General features: G+C 34.2%; 1 protein-coding gene across 6 annotated transcripts in view; it reads left to right on the top strand.

Moving 5' to 3' along the window:
- The window catches only part of NSD3 (nuclear receptor binding SET domain protein 3), a 140,996-nt gene that overhangs the window by 80,305 nt on the left and 45,963 nt on the right, over positions 1 to 14,728 (top strand). For 5 of the 6 annotated variants that reach the window (XM_037831388.1, XM_037831387.1, XM_037831383.1 and 2 more), the window contains 5 exons: positions 2,371 to 2,471; positions 4,574 to 4,619; positions 7,491 to 7,621; positions 7,982 to 8,110; positions 9,968 to 10,094. In XM_037831388.1, the coding sequence (XP_037687316.1) occupies positions 2,371 to 2,471; positions 4,574 to 4,619; positions 7,491 to 7,621; positions 7,982 to 8,110; positions 9,968 to 10,094 (534 nt within the window). Of the gene's footprint in view, positions 1 to 2,370; positions 2,472 to 4,573; positions 4,620 to 5,499; positions 5,983 to 7,490; positions 7,622 to 7,981; positions 8,111 to 9,967; positions 10,095 to 14,728 lie in introns of those variants that run through there. The other variant, XM_037831389.1, reaches the window with a different exon arrangement.

The following is a 14,728-nucleotide window of genomic DNA, read 5'->3' as shown; positions in this document are numbered from 1 at the left end:
TTTTGGCCTGAGCTTTCCATATTTAGGTATATCAGTTTTGTTCTCTCTCTTTACACTAAACTATTAGTAATTTGTCTGAATTTAAGTGGGAGGATACCTATATTAAAAGAATCTTTATTTAAACATCTGCTTTCTCCTAATCAAGAAGAAAGCCAATTCTTCAAATAGAATATTAAACTGATATTAATTCAAATATTGTACCGTTATTTTAATGGAGCTTGTGTTTTTTTTTTCCTTCCCCTCAGCTACTGAAAGCTTTATTTTCATATAGTCTTTTAATTGTAAGATTTAAGGATTTAAGTTCTGCTGTGAATTTTCTTTTCCTTTTTTTTTTTTTTGGTAAGTGGAAGGTTATAATTCCTTATATTTGGAAAAAGCCTAGTTCCTTCCTTAGGCAGGCAAATATAATTAAGGTTGCAAATTAAAATTGGAACCTTAACTTAGGGATGGGTACTCTAAAGCTTTGACCTTGGTTTAAGTTTGGTTACCAGCTGTGGTCGATGTCTTTTAAAATGATCATTTTGCTTCTTGTAGAAATAACTTCAGGAGAAGAAAAGTTAGGAAAGAGCCTTGTTCTCTTTTCAGAAACCAATTGCATCATCATCTCAGTTGGTGTTAACTACTTAGGGAGAATTCTTGAGCCTTTTCTTAGTAAAATTAGGGGATACGTAAAAGGTGTGGCACTGCCACATGTTTCTGGTTTGAAGAATTATATTTGCATTTAATTTCTAGGAGTTTTCCAAATCCAGAGATGTTCACCTGTTCTTTCCTGGAACTTGAACATAATTTTTGAGGTGTTAAATGTAGTAGAATTTTATGTTTTTTGGGTAGCTTTCAGAATAATTTTAAGAAGTCATGTTGCCTTATCTTCAGTGATGGTAGATCAACTCTCATACGAACTTGATGGAATAATTATTATATCCTCAAAGCAAGTAAAGTGTTTGGTTTGTTTTAAAGCAGCTCCATTTTTATTTTCTTCTTTCCTGGTAGGTACTTGAACCTTGATGATTATACAAAGTATTGATCTCTGAATGCTCAGATTCATGTGTGAGGGTAGGATATCTATTGCTTTAGTAACATTTTCATCAGTGTAAGGAGAAGAGTGACAGTGAAGGAAGGAGCCAACCTTTTTCTCTGTGACTTCTCTGCTAGAAATGGATGAGCCACAGTTCAGAAACAATATATTATTATCAAATTACCCATCTCCTTCCCCAGAACTGAGTAGCAGGATTTGTCTTTGTTTTAGCTTTGAACTAAGCTAAGGGAAGCCATTTATACATAGCCAAAGGCAATGAAACTAGAAAATATGGTGATATGCAAAGCTTTGTTGAAGTATCTTCTGTCTGGTTTTATTTATAGGAGGTTTTAGCAGCTTCCTCCTGTGGTAAGTGAAAGGTGATTTTTGTTTAGGGAGGACCATTTAGCTGGTCCAAGCACTGAAAAGATGGAGAACAGCTGCACCAGAGCTGTCACTCCTTCTCAGGGTCACAGGATGAAATCATTCCTGACGTAGTGTTCTTTCAAGTTGTGGTCTTCAATCTAAGTTTTATCCTTTCCAAAAATGTGGTACATGTGGGTTTCCTTCTGTTTACTAGTTTTGCCGTTTAAAAATCTGAGTAGTTTCTTGTTTTGCCATTTAATATGAAAAAGTTTGATAATGTGCTGTAACTAGTTTCCCATGACTAATTCTAAACAATAATAAGTATTTAATAGTCAGCTTAATTATTAGGTTTTGGGTCACATTTTTGTGCCTTTCCTACTTATTTTCCTTTGTTTATTAAAATAATCATAACAATAGTAAAAAGTTCCGTAAGTGCTAACTATGCACCAAGCATTGTTAAGCATTTTACATATAGAATTAATTTAATTCATTTTTAAATGATTTATTTGTTAATCAAAATTAATTAAAATTCATTCATTTGTTCAGTTTTACAATAGTAAAAAGCACTAACTATACACCAAGCATTGTGAAACATTTTACATATAGTATTAATTCATTTGTTAAAATGCAAAATCTGTAGAACTAATTGAATTTTGAACCAATAATTCCTAATGTCAGCCAGTCATTCTCATCCATTTCTTCAATTTTTTTTTAACCTAAAAGTGTTTACCTGCCTTCAAAACTAAACTGTCTCTGCTGTTTTAACGTGACTATAATTTTTACAAATCCAATCTCCCTTTATTTGTGTAATTTAGGATCCTTTGTGAATTCCAGTTTCAGATAATCAGCCTTTACAATTAGATCTATAAAAATTTTTTATGTGCTTCAAAAGCAATGAGTAAGAAAAGCAAGGAATTTGGTCAAATATTAATTATATAAATGTCAAGGCCTCCTTAAATAAGCATTTGTTTGTTTAAATTATCTCTTAGGCTCAGTAGAAAAGAAGCAACAGAGAAGATCAATTAGAACTCGTTCTGAATCAGAGAAATCCACTGAGGTTGTGCCAAAGAAGAAGATCAAAAAGGAGCAGGTTGGCTTCCTACATGTAAAGAGTTAAAACATTGTATTTGTAAAATGTTGTAGCTTATATTGATATCTTAAAAGAAAGAACTTCCCACCCCCACCCCACCCCCTCCCTGGATTTTTTTTCTGGACTATCTTTATGCTTCTGTCCTGGTGGGTTCCAGTGCCCATTTTAATACAACCATCCTTGTGATTCTGCTTCAAGCATTTTCACAGAAAACAGTTCAGGAGATGGAAGCCAGTGTGTAAGACTCTTAGGACAATCCCTCACATTTATTTTGAAATTTCTGTTATGAGTAAAATGATTTCATGTTTTTCATGAATTTTATTTGGAACCATCATTGAGTTCCTTCCACTTTTTTTTTTTAAAAAATTGATTTTTGGTTTAAGCTGCTGGTATGTATTGTTTTTATTTTTAAAACAAATCAAATCAGTTTAAGTATAAGAGTTATATTTAAGAAGCAAATAATCATGGGTGATCTGGGTTTTTTATTGGTATCAGATTTTTTGGAATGTTATTTTCCTCCAGCAGAATGGTACTCACCTGCAGCCAGGTTATCAGATAAACAATGTTTGAATAAAATAAGGGTGGGGAGGTACATTTTAACTAAGGAGTATTAAACCAGTGTGATCAATAGGGTAATATACATGGGAAATTAACTTTTCAAAGAAATTTTTAGAAACCACTGGTGCTTTAAGGCCAACTCACAATCAAAATTTTCTGTAATTTTTTATAGTGGAAGAATATACAGTTTTGCAGCTAGACAGCTGCTATTAAACAAAAAGAATTCTTAATAGAATTAGTTCCAATAAGTTTTAAATTTTAAAACTAATATGGAAGAGTGTGGACTTTTCTATTTAAATTATTCCCTTTGTAGTTTTAAACTTCCAAACTTAAAAAAGTGACTCTCTGTGTTCTCCATGGTATCACCAAGCATGTAAAACAATTTTCCCTTAACTGAAATTTAAATAACATATTAACTTATTATTTACTTATCATATTAACTTTCATACTTAGGAAATTATGTTCCAAAAAATCTTTCTGAGCTCTTGCAAATCTACAGTATTCATTATCAAATTGTGATTTTTCCAGCTGGGTCTCAAGTTCAGTCTGTGACTAGTCAGTTGAAAATTAATAAGCAGAATGAGTATAAAACAATGGGACAAACTGTTAATGCCACTGTGTTATAGTTAATAGTAGAATAATACCAGTGATTGTTTAGAAGAGTTTATATTTGTATTATTAATTGTATCTTATAAAAGCACTCTGTTGTATGTTTTTTTACCTGTTGTAAAAAAAATAAAAATTTTTTTAAAAAGCTTAGAACAGTCCTTAAATATTTACAAAATGTGTTTCCACCTGCACATTTCACTACATCTTAAAGAAACATAAAATTCAATTCATAGCTTAAGCAGGAACTCCTCCAGCAGCATCCTTTCTCTAATTCCAATTTCAGTCTTCAGATTACCACATTTTACATATACATTGGCAGAATAACTTCTGATCTCACTCTTCTAATGTAGGAACAAGACACTGTTCATAAGACACTCAAGAAAGTGCTTTTGCAATATCACGTACTTATTTTCTTAAGTTTGTACTAGCAGCAAAAGTATTGTGCTTCCAGCTGTATGGAGCCCAGTAGCACTCTCTACAGAGAGGGTCCTGATTCCCAGCAACTTAGCTGTGAGTGCAGGCGCGGAAGGGTCTTAAAGTGGCGTGAATTACATTAACCTGAGTATCATAGTAAGTAAAAATTTATCCTAATGCCTTTGGGGCGGGAGGGGTTTATAGCAACATCGGGGATGGTTGCAGAAACAACCCCTCTCCTGCTTCCCAGATACTGAGGAAAGTGTTCTTGTTCTCTTCATACACCAAGGGAATGGTGGGAAAGTCTTTGCCAGAGAGCATGTGGCTGTGTGTTGTCACTTGGTATTCAGCATAGGTAGCTGACCTTGAGACAGAGAAGTTGCCCAGAAGATGGGACCGACATCAGATTTCAGCTACATTAATCACTCATCTTTACTTAGATTGATGAGAGTATTATTTTTCCTCTGTTAAATAAAACTGAAAAATTTCCATTTTAATGCTATATTTTTCTGTCTAAACAGGTTGAAACAGTTCCTCAGGCTACAGTGAAGACTGGATTACAGAAAGGTGAGTTAATATTATAATGTCGCTTTGCATTTCCTTGATTAAAACCAGTTTTTAAGAATTACCTACTTGTACTTCATGTATTTTTGTCTGTCTCTGTAAATCGTTGTTGCTCTTCAGCCAATTGTGTGAAATTTTGCAGTATTCCCGTGTTTGTGTGTGCGTATGACTTTTAGAGTTGATCTTATTCTGTACTTCCATGAGAAAGTCTTACTTGTTTTGATAAATTGGAGAATACCACGTAGACTTGATACTGTTTCTAACTTTTCTCCATAAATTTCTGGGGTTTCACTGGTTTATAAACTAGGGATGTGACGAATCCACTTTTTTTGGTATTCGACTGAATACCGAATAGTAGCTATTAGTGTTTGTCAAACATGGACTATGACAAATCAGACAAGACAACCTGATTGAAAAAATCTTGCCACATTTATTTTTACAGTGCTGTAAAATCCTTTTGTAAATTAAAGTGATTCTGAGCATATTACGGCCACTATTACATGACCTTATGCAAATCTATTTGAGATATGCACAAAGTTTAAGAAACCTTAAACTTATATCTGTATTTTATGTGTGCAATTTGACTACAGTACAAACTCCATTCGTACTTTTTTGGTGAGATCATTCAAACTGTATTTAATACCTTTAGTTTACTCTGGGCAAATTGCATTATTTAAAAAAAAAAAAACCAAAAAAAAAAAAAAACCCACCAGCCTCTCTGCATTCTCGGGGAGAAGTCTGCAGCGATGGTCTCCGTGGAGATCCTCAGCAGAACTGAACAGCCTCTCGGAGGGAACACTGCTTGGCGGAGCTCCAAGAAAAGACATCGCGATCGCTGCGAGATTAGGAGGCCTGATTGCGTTGTGTTTCCACCATTCCACAGGGTCGGCGGACCGGGGAGTGCAGGGCTCTGTCAGATTCAGTGACAGCTCCGTCTCCGCAGCGATTGAGGAAACTGTGGACTGAGATTCCTGTACAATTTCATCCCAGAAACTCCAGACTTGTAGTCTCCATGCAAGATTTCTTTGTCGGCGGCTCGATAAACAGTTTCTTTGTTTTCGATTTTGATTTTGCCAATCATCATTATTGGCATTTTCCTGCCTGGTTTCTTCAAGACTCTGAACAATTGCTTTAACATTCAAATGATTTTTTTTGGTCTGAGCTGGATGGGTACAGCTTAAATCATGGGTCCAGCCTAAAACCACCGTTTAACTTACACTGATCAATTTCGACATGGACTGTTTTTGTTTTTGTTTTTTGTTTTTTTGTTTTTAAATAAAGCATCATTAATGCACATCTGCAGGGTTTTGCCAAACAGCCCAAACTGTATACATTCAATCATTAAAAGCTCTTATTTTTCTTAATATTAGTGCCGTTATCATGGAGAACAGCATGGCAGCTGTCTTTGGCAGTCTGTCATTTTTCTAGCATTTTCAGAAACTCATCGGAAATGGCGGTACCTGTGTTTCCCTTCGAAAGCCTCTCAGTGCAGCACTCTTGTTCCTCTGTTAAAACTCCTTGTTAATCCAGTGATCTTTTAGGCCAAGGAAATACTTTGTGGTGGTGGTCTGGGTCCATACACCAGCAATGAAGGAGATAGATTTGTGTACTTGTGTTTTTTAATCAGCGTTAATCTGGGCAGGCACCCTCATTTATAGATGTCAGGAAACATTCAGTGAAAAACTTGTAGGATGGGATGTGATAACGAGGTTCCAGTAATCTGAGCAGTCTAACGAGGCCCACATCCTCCACCACAGAACATGGCTATATTCCAAGTGCTACTCTCAGCCTGTTGCGGATCTTCATGGCCTCAGGAGACATGTGTCTCCATGGTCTCTTCTGGACTGCACACTTCCACCATAGCTTGCTGGGCTGATCTAGATGTCTGTTTGTTGTATGGAAATTTTGGGGGAAAAATCCAAAATACAAACTGTGGGTTGAAATATTAACCATCTCCTTGGTTCCTTGGTATTCACCGTGCCTGATCTGCACATTTCATCGTGGCTGTTTCTGTATAGCCTTTACTGCGTTAGCCCAAGAGATTGTTGCTTTGTAACTTTTTGCACTATTGTTTTGGCTGGATTTGTATTACACACAGTTTTAAAAAAAATTCCACACTATTCTCTGCCTTTTTTTTTCATATTTATTTCCTTCCCGCTCAAATTCCACATAGAGGCCTGTCATCCAACTCTTCGTGATTTGGCTGCTCTTGAACACTGATTGTCTATTTACAGCCCTCAGCAGGGTTCCTCCTAGATGGCATGACATGTAGATGTGCTGCAGCACTCGTTAATGGTCACAATAAATGCCACTTCACTAAGGAAGTCTCAGATGAACAATTATGAACATCCAAATTTTATTTGGGGGGCAGTAATCAACTGAATTGCAAAATTCGGGGGAAAATGGCACTATCCGTGTACGAATCGAATACAAATCAAAGATTTGTCACATCCCTAATAAAAACAAGATGGAGATGTCTCTGCAACCATATATGTAAGCTACACAGTGTGTTGGGTTTTATGTCTCCCCCCCTCCAAATTGAATGGTTCTTTGGATTGCTCCAAATCAATCAGCTGTCCTGCAGTTTTGACAGAACTGGTATTTAGGTTGGAACTTGGGCTCTGTTGTGAATGAAAATAGCTTTAGAATAGGAGTATTCAATTAAATGTTTTAATAGAGCGGTTGTAAATTAAATCACTCACTAGCAGGAAGGTCAGAAACTTATGAAGTTTTGACTCATGACTTCAGCATTACAACGAGAGCTGTGCTTTTTTTTTCACACTAAAGATGAGTTTGGGGAAAGAAAATACTCTCCCACACACACAAAAAATTTTAAACACTATTTTAGGATTAATTTCAATGTGTTATATTAAGGTGCCAGCGAGATTTCAGATTCCTGTAAACCTCTAAAGAAAAGGAGTCGCGCCTCAACTGATGTAGAAATGACTAGTTCAGCGTACAGAGACACATCTGACTCCGATTCTAGAGGACTGAGTGATTTGCAGGTAAGTATGTTCAGTGGTCCTGACATAGTGCTCCTTTTTGCTTTGCAAAACCAAAGTATAATATGCTCTGCCTAACTTACTTGGGGAAATCAGGGAATTTTAAAAATACACATAGAAAAGAAATTACTTTGGTTATTTTGTAACTTAAGAGTGTCTTTAATTTTACTGATCTCTTAGAAAGTATAGTTTTTTTTGTTTTGTTTTGTTTTTTAAAGTTTTATCTACGGGTTTCAAAACACCAGACATCTGGGTTTAAAAAAAAAAAAGAGGTTGAAGAAGGCTTACTATAAGGATATTCATAGCACTTCAAGGGAGTTTTTGCTTTATTTTGCTTAAAAATGTACTATGTTTTCCATATAGGTAGGCTTTGGGAAGCAAGTTGATAGCCCTTCAGCTACTGTGGATGCTGATGTTTCTGATGTGCAGTCTGTGGATTCAAGTTTGTCAAGAAGAGGCATTGCAATGAGTAAAAAGGATACTGTGTGTCAGGTAGGCAGGTGGCTGATCCTATGGCTTAAAACAATAATATAGTTACTTCCTATTGAAGAGGGTCGTATCTTTCTAAATTATATTATTGTAATGCTATAAATCTAAAAGCCATTTCTGGCTTTTCCCTTTCTGAGCTGGAATACCTATTATCCACATTCAAGTGACAATCTTCATTGTGATACTCTGTCATTAATTGGAAGTAAATGTCAGATGACTGATTTGAAAAATGTTTTCTTAAATTTGAGTTGGTATTACCTTTTTTTTTTAACATTGACCTATTTTTATTGAAGAAAATGACTTCTAGGATCCATTAAGTTTTTTAATTTACTATTTTTTAATGCAATTTTATTTAGATATGTTCACACACCATACAGACCCTCCAAAGTATACACTCACCTCCCAGTGTCATCACATAGTTGTGCATACATCCCCATGATCAATTTTAGAACATTTTCATTACTCCAGAAATGAAATAAAAAGAAAAAAAAGAAAACCCAAATCTTCCCATACCCTTTATACCCCCCTATTATTGACCTGTAGTCTTGGTGTGGTACATTTGTTACTATTGATGAAAGAATATTAAATATTACCATTAACTATAGCCCATGATTTGCAATAGGTACATTTTTCCCATGCACCACTCTATTATTATTAACTGCTTGTAATAGTGTCATGTGTTTGTTATAGTTCATGAAAGAACTTTTTTATATTTGTACAGTTAATCACAGACATTGTCCACTACAAGATTCACTGTATTATACATTCTCATGTTTAACCTCTAACTTTCCTTCTGGTGGCATATATGACTCTCAACTTCCCCTTTCCACCATGTTCACACACCATTCAGCACTGTTAATTATTCTCACAACAACGTGATTCTGTCACCTCTGTCCATTTCCAAATGTTTAAGTTCAACCTAGTTAAACATTCTTCACTATTAAGCAAGCACTCCCCATTCTTTAGCCTCATTCTATATCCTGGTAACTTATAGTTTATTTTTTATGTCTGTGAGTTTACATATAATTAGTTCACATCAGTGAAATCATACAATATATGACCTTTTGTGTCTGGTTTATTTCACTTAACGTAATGTCCTCAAGGTTCATCCATGTTGTTGCATGCTTCAGGATTTCATTCCTTCTTACTGCTGAATAATAGTCCATCTTATATATATATACCACATTTTGTTTATCCATTCATCAGTTCATGGACACTTGGATCATTTTCATCTTTTGGCAATTGTGAATACCACCGTGAACATTGGTGTGCAAATGTCTGTTCACGTCCCTGCTTTCAGATCTTCCAGGTATATCCTGAGTAGTGGGATTGCTGGGTTGTAAGGTAATTCTATATTTAGCTTCCTGAGAAACTGCCAAACTGTCCTCCACAGCATTTGTACTATTTTACATTCCCCCCAGCAATGAATAAGCGTTCCAATTTGTCCACATCCTCTTCAACACTTTTCCTGTTTGTTTAATAGCGGCCATTCTAGTAGGTGAGAGGTGAGGTATTAACTTTTTAAATGTATGTTTACCTTTTTTTGAAAAATACTGCTTTGCCCTGTGAAGAAAAGTTAAAGCATGCGGATCCTAAAAGAAGGAATCATGAAAAATAAAGTATGACTTTTAGACTTTATACCATATTGGATCTGGAAATTATCTAGTTCACTGATTCTCAAAATTTGGTCCAAGGACCAGCAGCAACAGCATTATTGGGATACTTGTTAGAAATGCAAATTGTCAGGCCCCACCCAGACCTACAATCAAAAACTCCAGGACAGAGGCCCAGTTATCGCTGCAGTTCAATAAGCCTTCCAGGTGATTCTGATGGAATGACTTCTTTTTTTCCACATTACAGATCTGTGAAAGCTCTGGTGACTCTCTGATTCCTTGTGAGGGAGAGTGCTACAAACACTTTCACCTGGAGTGCCTGGGATTGCCATCACTCCCTGATGGAAAGTTCATCTGCATGGAATGTAAAACTGGTAAACTTGCTTTTTCTTGATAGATGTGACAAGATGTATCCTGTTGGGAGGGATGTGCAGTGTCAACATTTCCCATGACTTCTAGTGGATAGAGAAGGGTGTGCAGCATCAACATCTCCCATGACATCCAATTCTTTTAGCATTTTACCTGTTCTCCCCTCCTAGGGTTATTAAACAAAATAAGACCCATTCAGTAATTAGGCTTCCCAAGATCCGAAGGATAGTTAACTATATTATTGTTAAATTGCTTCCTACCAGTGCCTTTAACATAAAATCTATCAAATCATTGAGATGTATTTGTGTTTTATCTAAAAAATTATAACAAGTGTATCAATTGATTGATTTTTCAGATGGGCTTGAAGTTTTTGGGCTCAATATATTGATTTAAAGTCCCTTGACTTTAATAGACTATATTAACCACAGGTTATAACCACAGTGATCATATTTTTTTTTTTTTTTTTTTTTTTTAATCATCATTTTATTGAGATATATTCACATACCACGCAGTCATACAAAACAAATTGTACTTTCGATTGTTTACAGTACCATTACCTGATCATATTTTTAGTGGAAAGATAGACCTACTGGCAATTTTTTAAATATTTGTGGTTTTGGATTTATCTTTTTTTTTTTTTTTTTTTTTAATCCTACTATACATAGCTACCACCTATTAAAATAATTTATCAAGACAGAAATATGCAAATTTGCCTTCTCTATGTAGCCATGACTAGGAAAAGTCATGGTAGGCAGGAAGTAGAGTTGTTCTATCTGTAACAACAAAGCAAGTGAAAAATCAACTGGAGATGTCATGGTAGTGCTTCTAGGAACCACGTTTGTGGGTTTTTTACTTTGTTTTAGGTATAAGGAACTAAGGAGCCAATTGGATAGCCAGTATTGATGATATGCTGTTCTTACTCTTGACTCTGTTATTTTCTTACTCCTTTTTTTTCCTTTATTTGGATTCTCACAGATACTTATTTTATCCTTTTTTATTTTATTGTATGCCTCCTAAAATCCTTTGGACAAAAAGATAGTAATTTTTTTTTTTTTTTTAACTGAACATTTACTAAATGCCAGATGCTATTACTACTAAGCATTTTGTCTTATCTCATTTGGTCTTCATAACATTATGAGATAGGTACTATTCTTATTTCTGTTTTATAGAGGGGAGTATTGAGGATTAGAGTTTGGTACCTTGCTGTAAGTCACCAAGAATAACATTATGATGAAACTGGAATTTTAAATTTAAACCCAGGCAGTCTGACTCCAGAGTCTTTGTTCTTTACTGTTACCTTCTAGTGCCTTGGCTAAATAACATGGAGAGCATATATATCATACACCTTAATACACACTCACACACAAATTAAGGCTTAGAAGCTGTTGGATAACATATAACTTACTGTTTTTCCCTATATAAAATATTTTATCACATTTAGAGTCTAAGGTAAAACTTTGAACAGTTTGCCAACCGGCACCCTAAGAGTCAAGATTATCTGCACACTGTTTATTTGGCCCTGAGAGTGTATTTTGAATTTTTGAACGTGGATTGGGCACCTTCTCCTGGTTCCCCACTTTCCTCATCAGTCCTTTTTTCTAAAACTGTCACTCCTGTCGTTTATGTCATGTACCTGCCCCCTTTAAGCACTTAAGTTGGCAATCCCTGACTTAAACTATTGATAGAACCATGTATCTTAATACATCTTCTGTCCTACTCTAAAACTCAATAGAATCTTGTCAACAAAAATTAGATATAATCTAATTATTAGGAAATTTAAGGGAGATACTTGCTTTAAAAACAGTTAAGTGCTTTTGATTTATTTTCCCATTAAAATACTAGTAGTGCAAACTTAAACTCTTCAAACCATTGTTTAAGGCCATGTAGGCAGTTTTTCTTTGTTTATCAAAAGATAAACACTTCACATGCAAAAAGTGTTACAGGATACATGCTTAACAAGTTCTTACACTACCACTTCCTATTATTTAAGACACATGAGATTTCTGGAAAGCATTTTCATTTGCCTTTCTGAATAATGTAATTATTATTCTGAATGTGTAATAAAAAACAGGGCTACAAAAGGGACCCTTTAACAGGCAGTTTTACTTATTACTTTCTGTTAATGAAGGCCAATTTCTAGTTACAAGCAGGATTTGGAAGCATTCACGTGCTAGAGTTCTAAACATGAGTCTTACGGGTTTTGAGATTTCACCTATTAGTATAATAATTTCAATAGATATAACAAATTTTCATTTATATTAGACTTATTTTGACCATGATATAAGTGAAAACCTAACTATTTCATTTTTACATAGAGTAAATTGATTTTATCCATTTGGCAAAGCTGTAAAGTCAAACTTCTCATATTTAGAATAATTTTTTTCAATGTTAAAAATTTCTAAAAGTTTTCTTTTAAAAAATACTCTATTGATATATACATGCTAAAATATAATTTTCAATTACATATATGTAGCAAGACCACAACAAAAAACCCTATTGTACTTTATTTGTGCAACAAATCCAGGAAAAAAATAAGCATCACAGCTGTAAGTACTCATTTTAAAGAATTTTTGTAATTCAGCCAGAATCTAAGAACAATAATCCAATTCAGCTAACTTTCTATAAAACAAAACAAAACAAAACTATTCATTGTATTTTTTCTTCAGATTTCTTATAGGCATAATGAGTAAAAAGGACCAAAAACTTGAACACTTCCCAAAAGATGTTATCCAAAATGGCCAATACATTCAACGAGGTTGTTGTTACAATTTGCAGATCTTTGTTTAGAGCTAAACATCTTTTCTGAATCTTTGTTGACTCTATTGTTAATTATGTGTTCATGTCTTTTGTCCATTTATGTTTTGGGGTTTAATGGTTTTCTTATCATTTTTAGCCTTTTAAATTTATTTCTAATTACACAGTAATATTAAACACATTGTTATACAAATGTTGAAATTATAATTCAGGCCGAAGTCCCCCTTGATCATCTCTCTTAATCCTAGGCCCCTACTTAGTTTCACCCTGCACCAGAGATACAGCCATTGTTATCAGTTTGGTGTGTAGCCATATAAACTGTTCTCTCCTCGCTCCTCCTCTTTTTATCCTTCCCCTCCCTTCCTTCCTCTCCCCTGTATAACATTTTTACACGTGTTGCATTAAAAATGTATCATACCAGTTCTTTAGCTTGCTTTCTTTTCACTAAGTTTGTCTTGGAGCTCTTCCTATGTTGATACAGATACATTCTATTTTAGTGCTGCGTAGTATTCCACAGTATGGAAATATTACAGTTTATTTTACTATTCCCATTGGAAGAACATTTTGATTTCAGTTTTATGCAACTGCAAACAGTGCTTCAGTGAATATCCTTTTACATGTATAAGTCTTCCCTAATGTAGATAGTAAGAAGTGGAATTTCCAGGCTGCAAGAAGTAAATGTACTTGATTTTAATGGATATTGCCCAATCGCCTTCTAAGGTAGTTCCTTCCAACTTAAAGTCCTATGAGCAGTATATGAGAGTATCTCTTTCCCTACTCCCTTGTCTGTAATTGGTATTATCAAATTCTTTAAGTTTTTCACTATTTAATGAACTTAAAAAAAATAATACTAGTAGTTTTACTTTGCATTTATCTGGTTATTAATTATGTTGAGCATTTTTTCAGATGTTTGTTGGCTGTTTATCTTTCTTTCTGTGAATTGCCTGTTCCTACCCTTTGTCCATTTTTATATTACAATGTTTTGCTTTGTTTTGTTTTGTTTTTCTATATGATTTCTAGTTCTTTAAATGCCTTATTTAGTTACTTTTGATTATATATGTTACATGTATTTCTCCATATGTGAACTTTTTATATAATAAAACAATTCTTTGTCATCTTTGTTGCATATTCTTTTCACATCTGTTTGATTTTTCTTGTTCCTTCTTTTTTCTATCAGCTTCTATTGTAATTGGCATTCTTTTTTTCCTTTTATCTGTTTAGCAGAGTTCACCAGTGGTGCCATCTGGGCAGTTTGCTTTGTTGGAAAGTTTTCAATTATAGTTTCTATTTCTTTAATAGTGTATAACTATTAAATAATATTTTCTATTTATTTTTGTGCCAGCGTTGGTAAGTTTTGTCTTTATAAGAATCTGTCCATTCATCTGAATTTTCAAATTTATTGGCAAAAATGTGGTGATATGTTTATTATCTTCTTAATGTTTGTAGGATTTGTAGTTTGTTCTCTTTTTCATTTCTGTTATTGTTTATATTTGTGTTTTTTCTCCTTTCTTAAAAATAGTTGATTTTACCAGGGATATCAGTTTTATTAATGCTTTTAAAGAACCAACTTTTGGTTTTGTTCAGTCTTTCAATGTTATGGTGATTTCATTTCATTACTGAAGAATATTTTTGCCGGGTATAGAATCCTGGCTTGGTAATTATTTTCTTTCAGCCCTTTGAAGATAGCATTCCACTGTTTTCTGGCTTCCGTTTTTCCCTTTTGGTTAGCTCAGTCTTACTATTTCTTCTTTGGAGGTATTTGTCTTTTCTGCAGTTACTTCTGATATTTCCTCTTGTCCTTCATTTTTGACAGTTTGAATACTATATGCCTAGCTGTAATTTTCTTCCTTTCTTATTTGGTTTATGAGTTTTAATTTTTTGCATG

This window comes from Choloepus didactylus, chromosome 3, assembly GCF_015220235.1.
Source record: "Choloepus didactylus isolate mChoDid1 chromosome 3, mChoDid1.pri, whole genome shotgun sequence".
NCBI classification, from domain to species: domain Eukaryota; kingdom Metazoa; phylum Chordata; class Mammalia; order Pilosa; family Megalonychidae; genus Choloepus; species Choloepus didactylus.
This window is presented reverse-complemented; position numbering and strand designations above follow the sequence as displayed.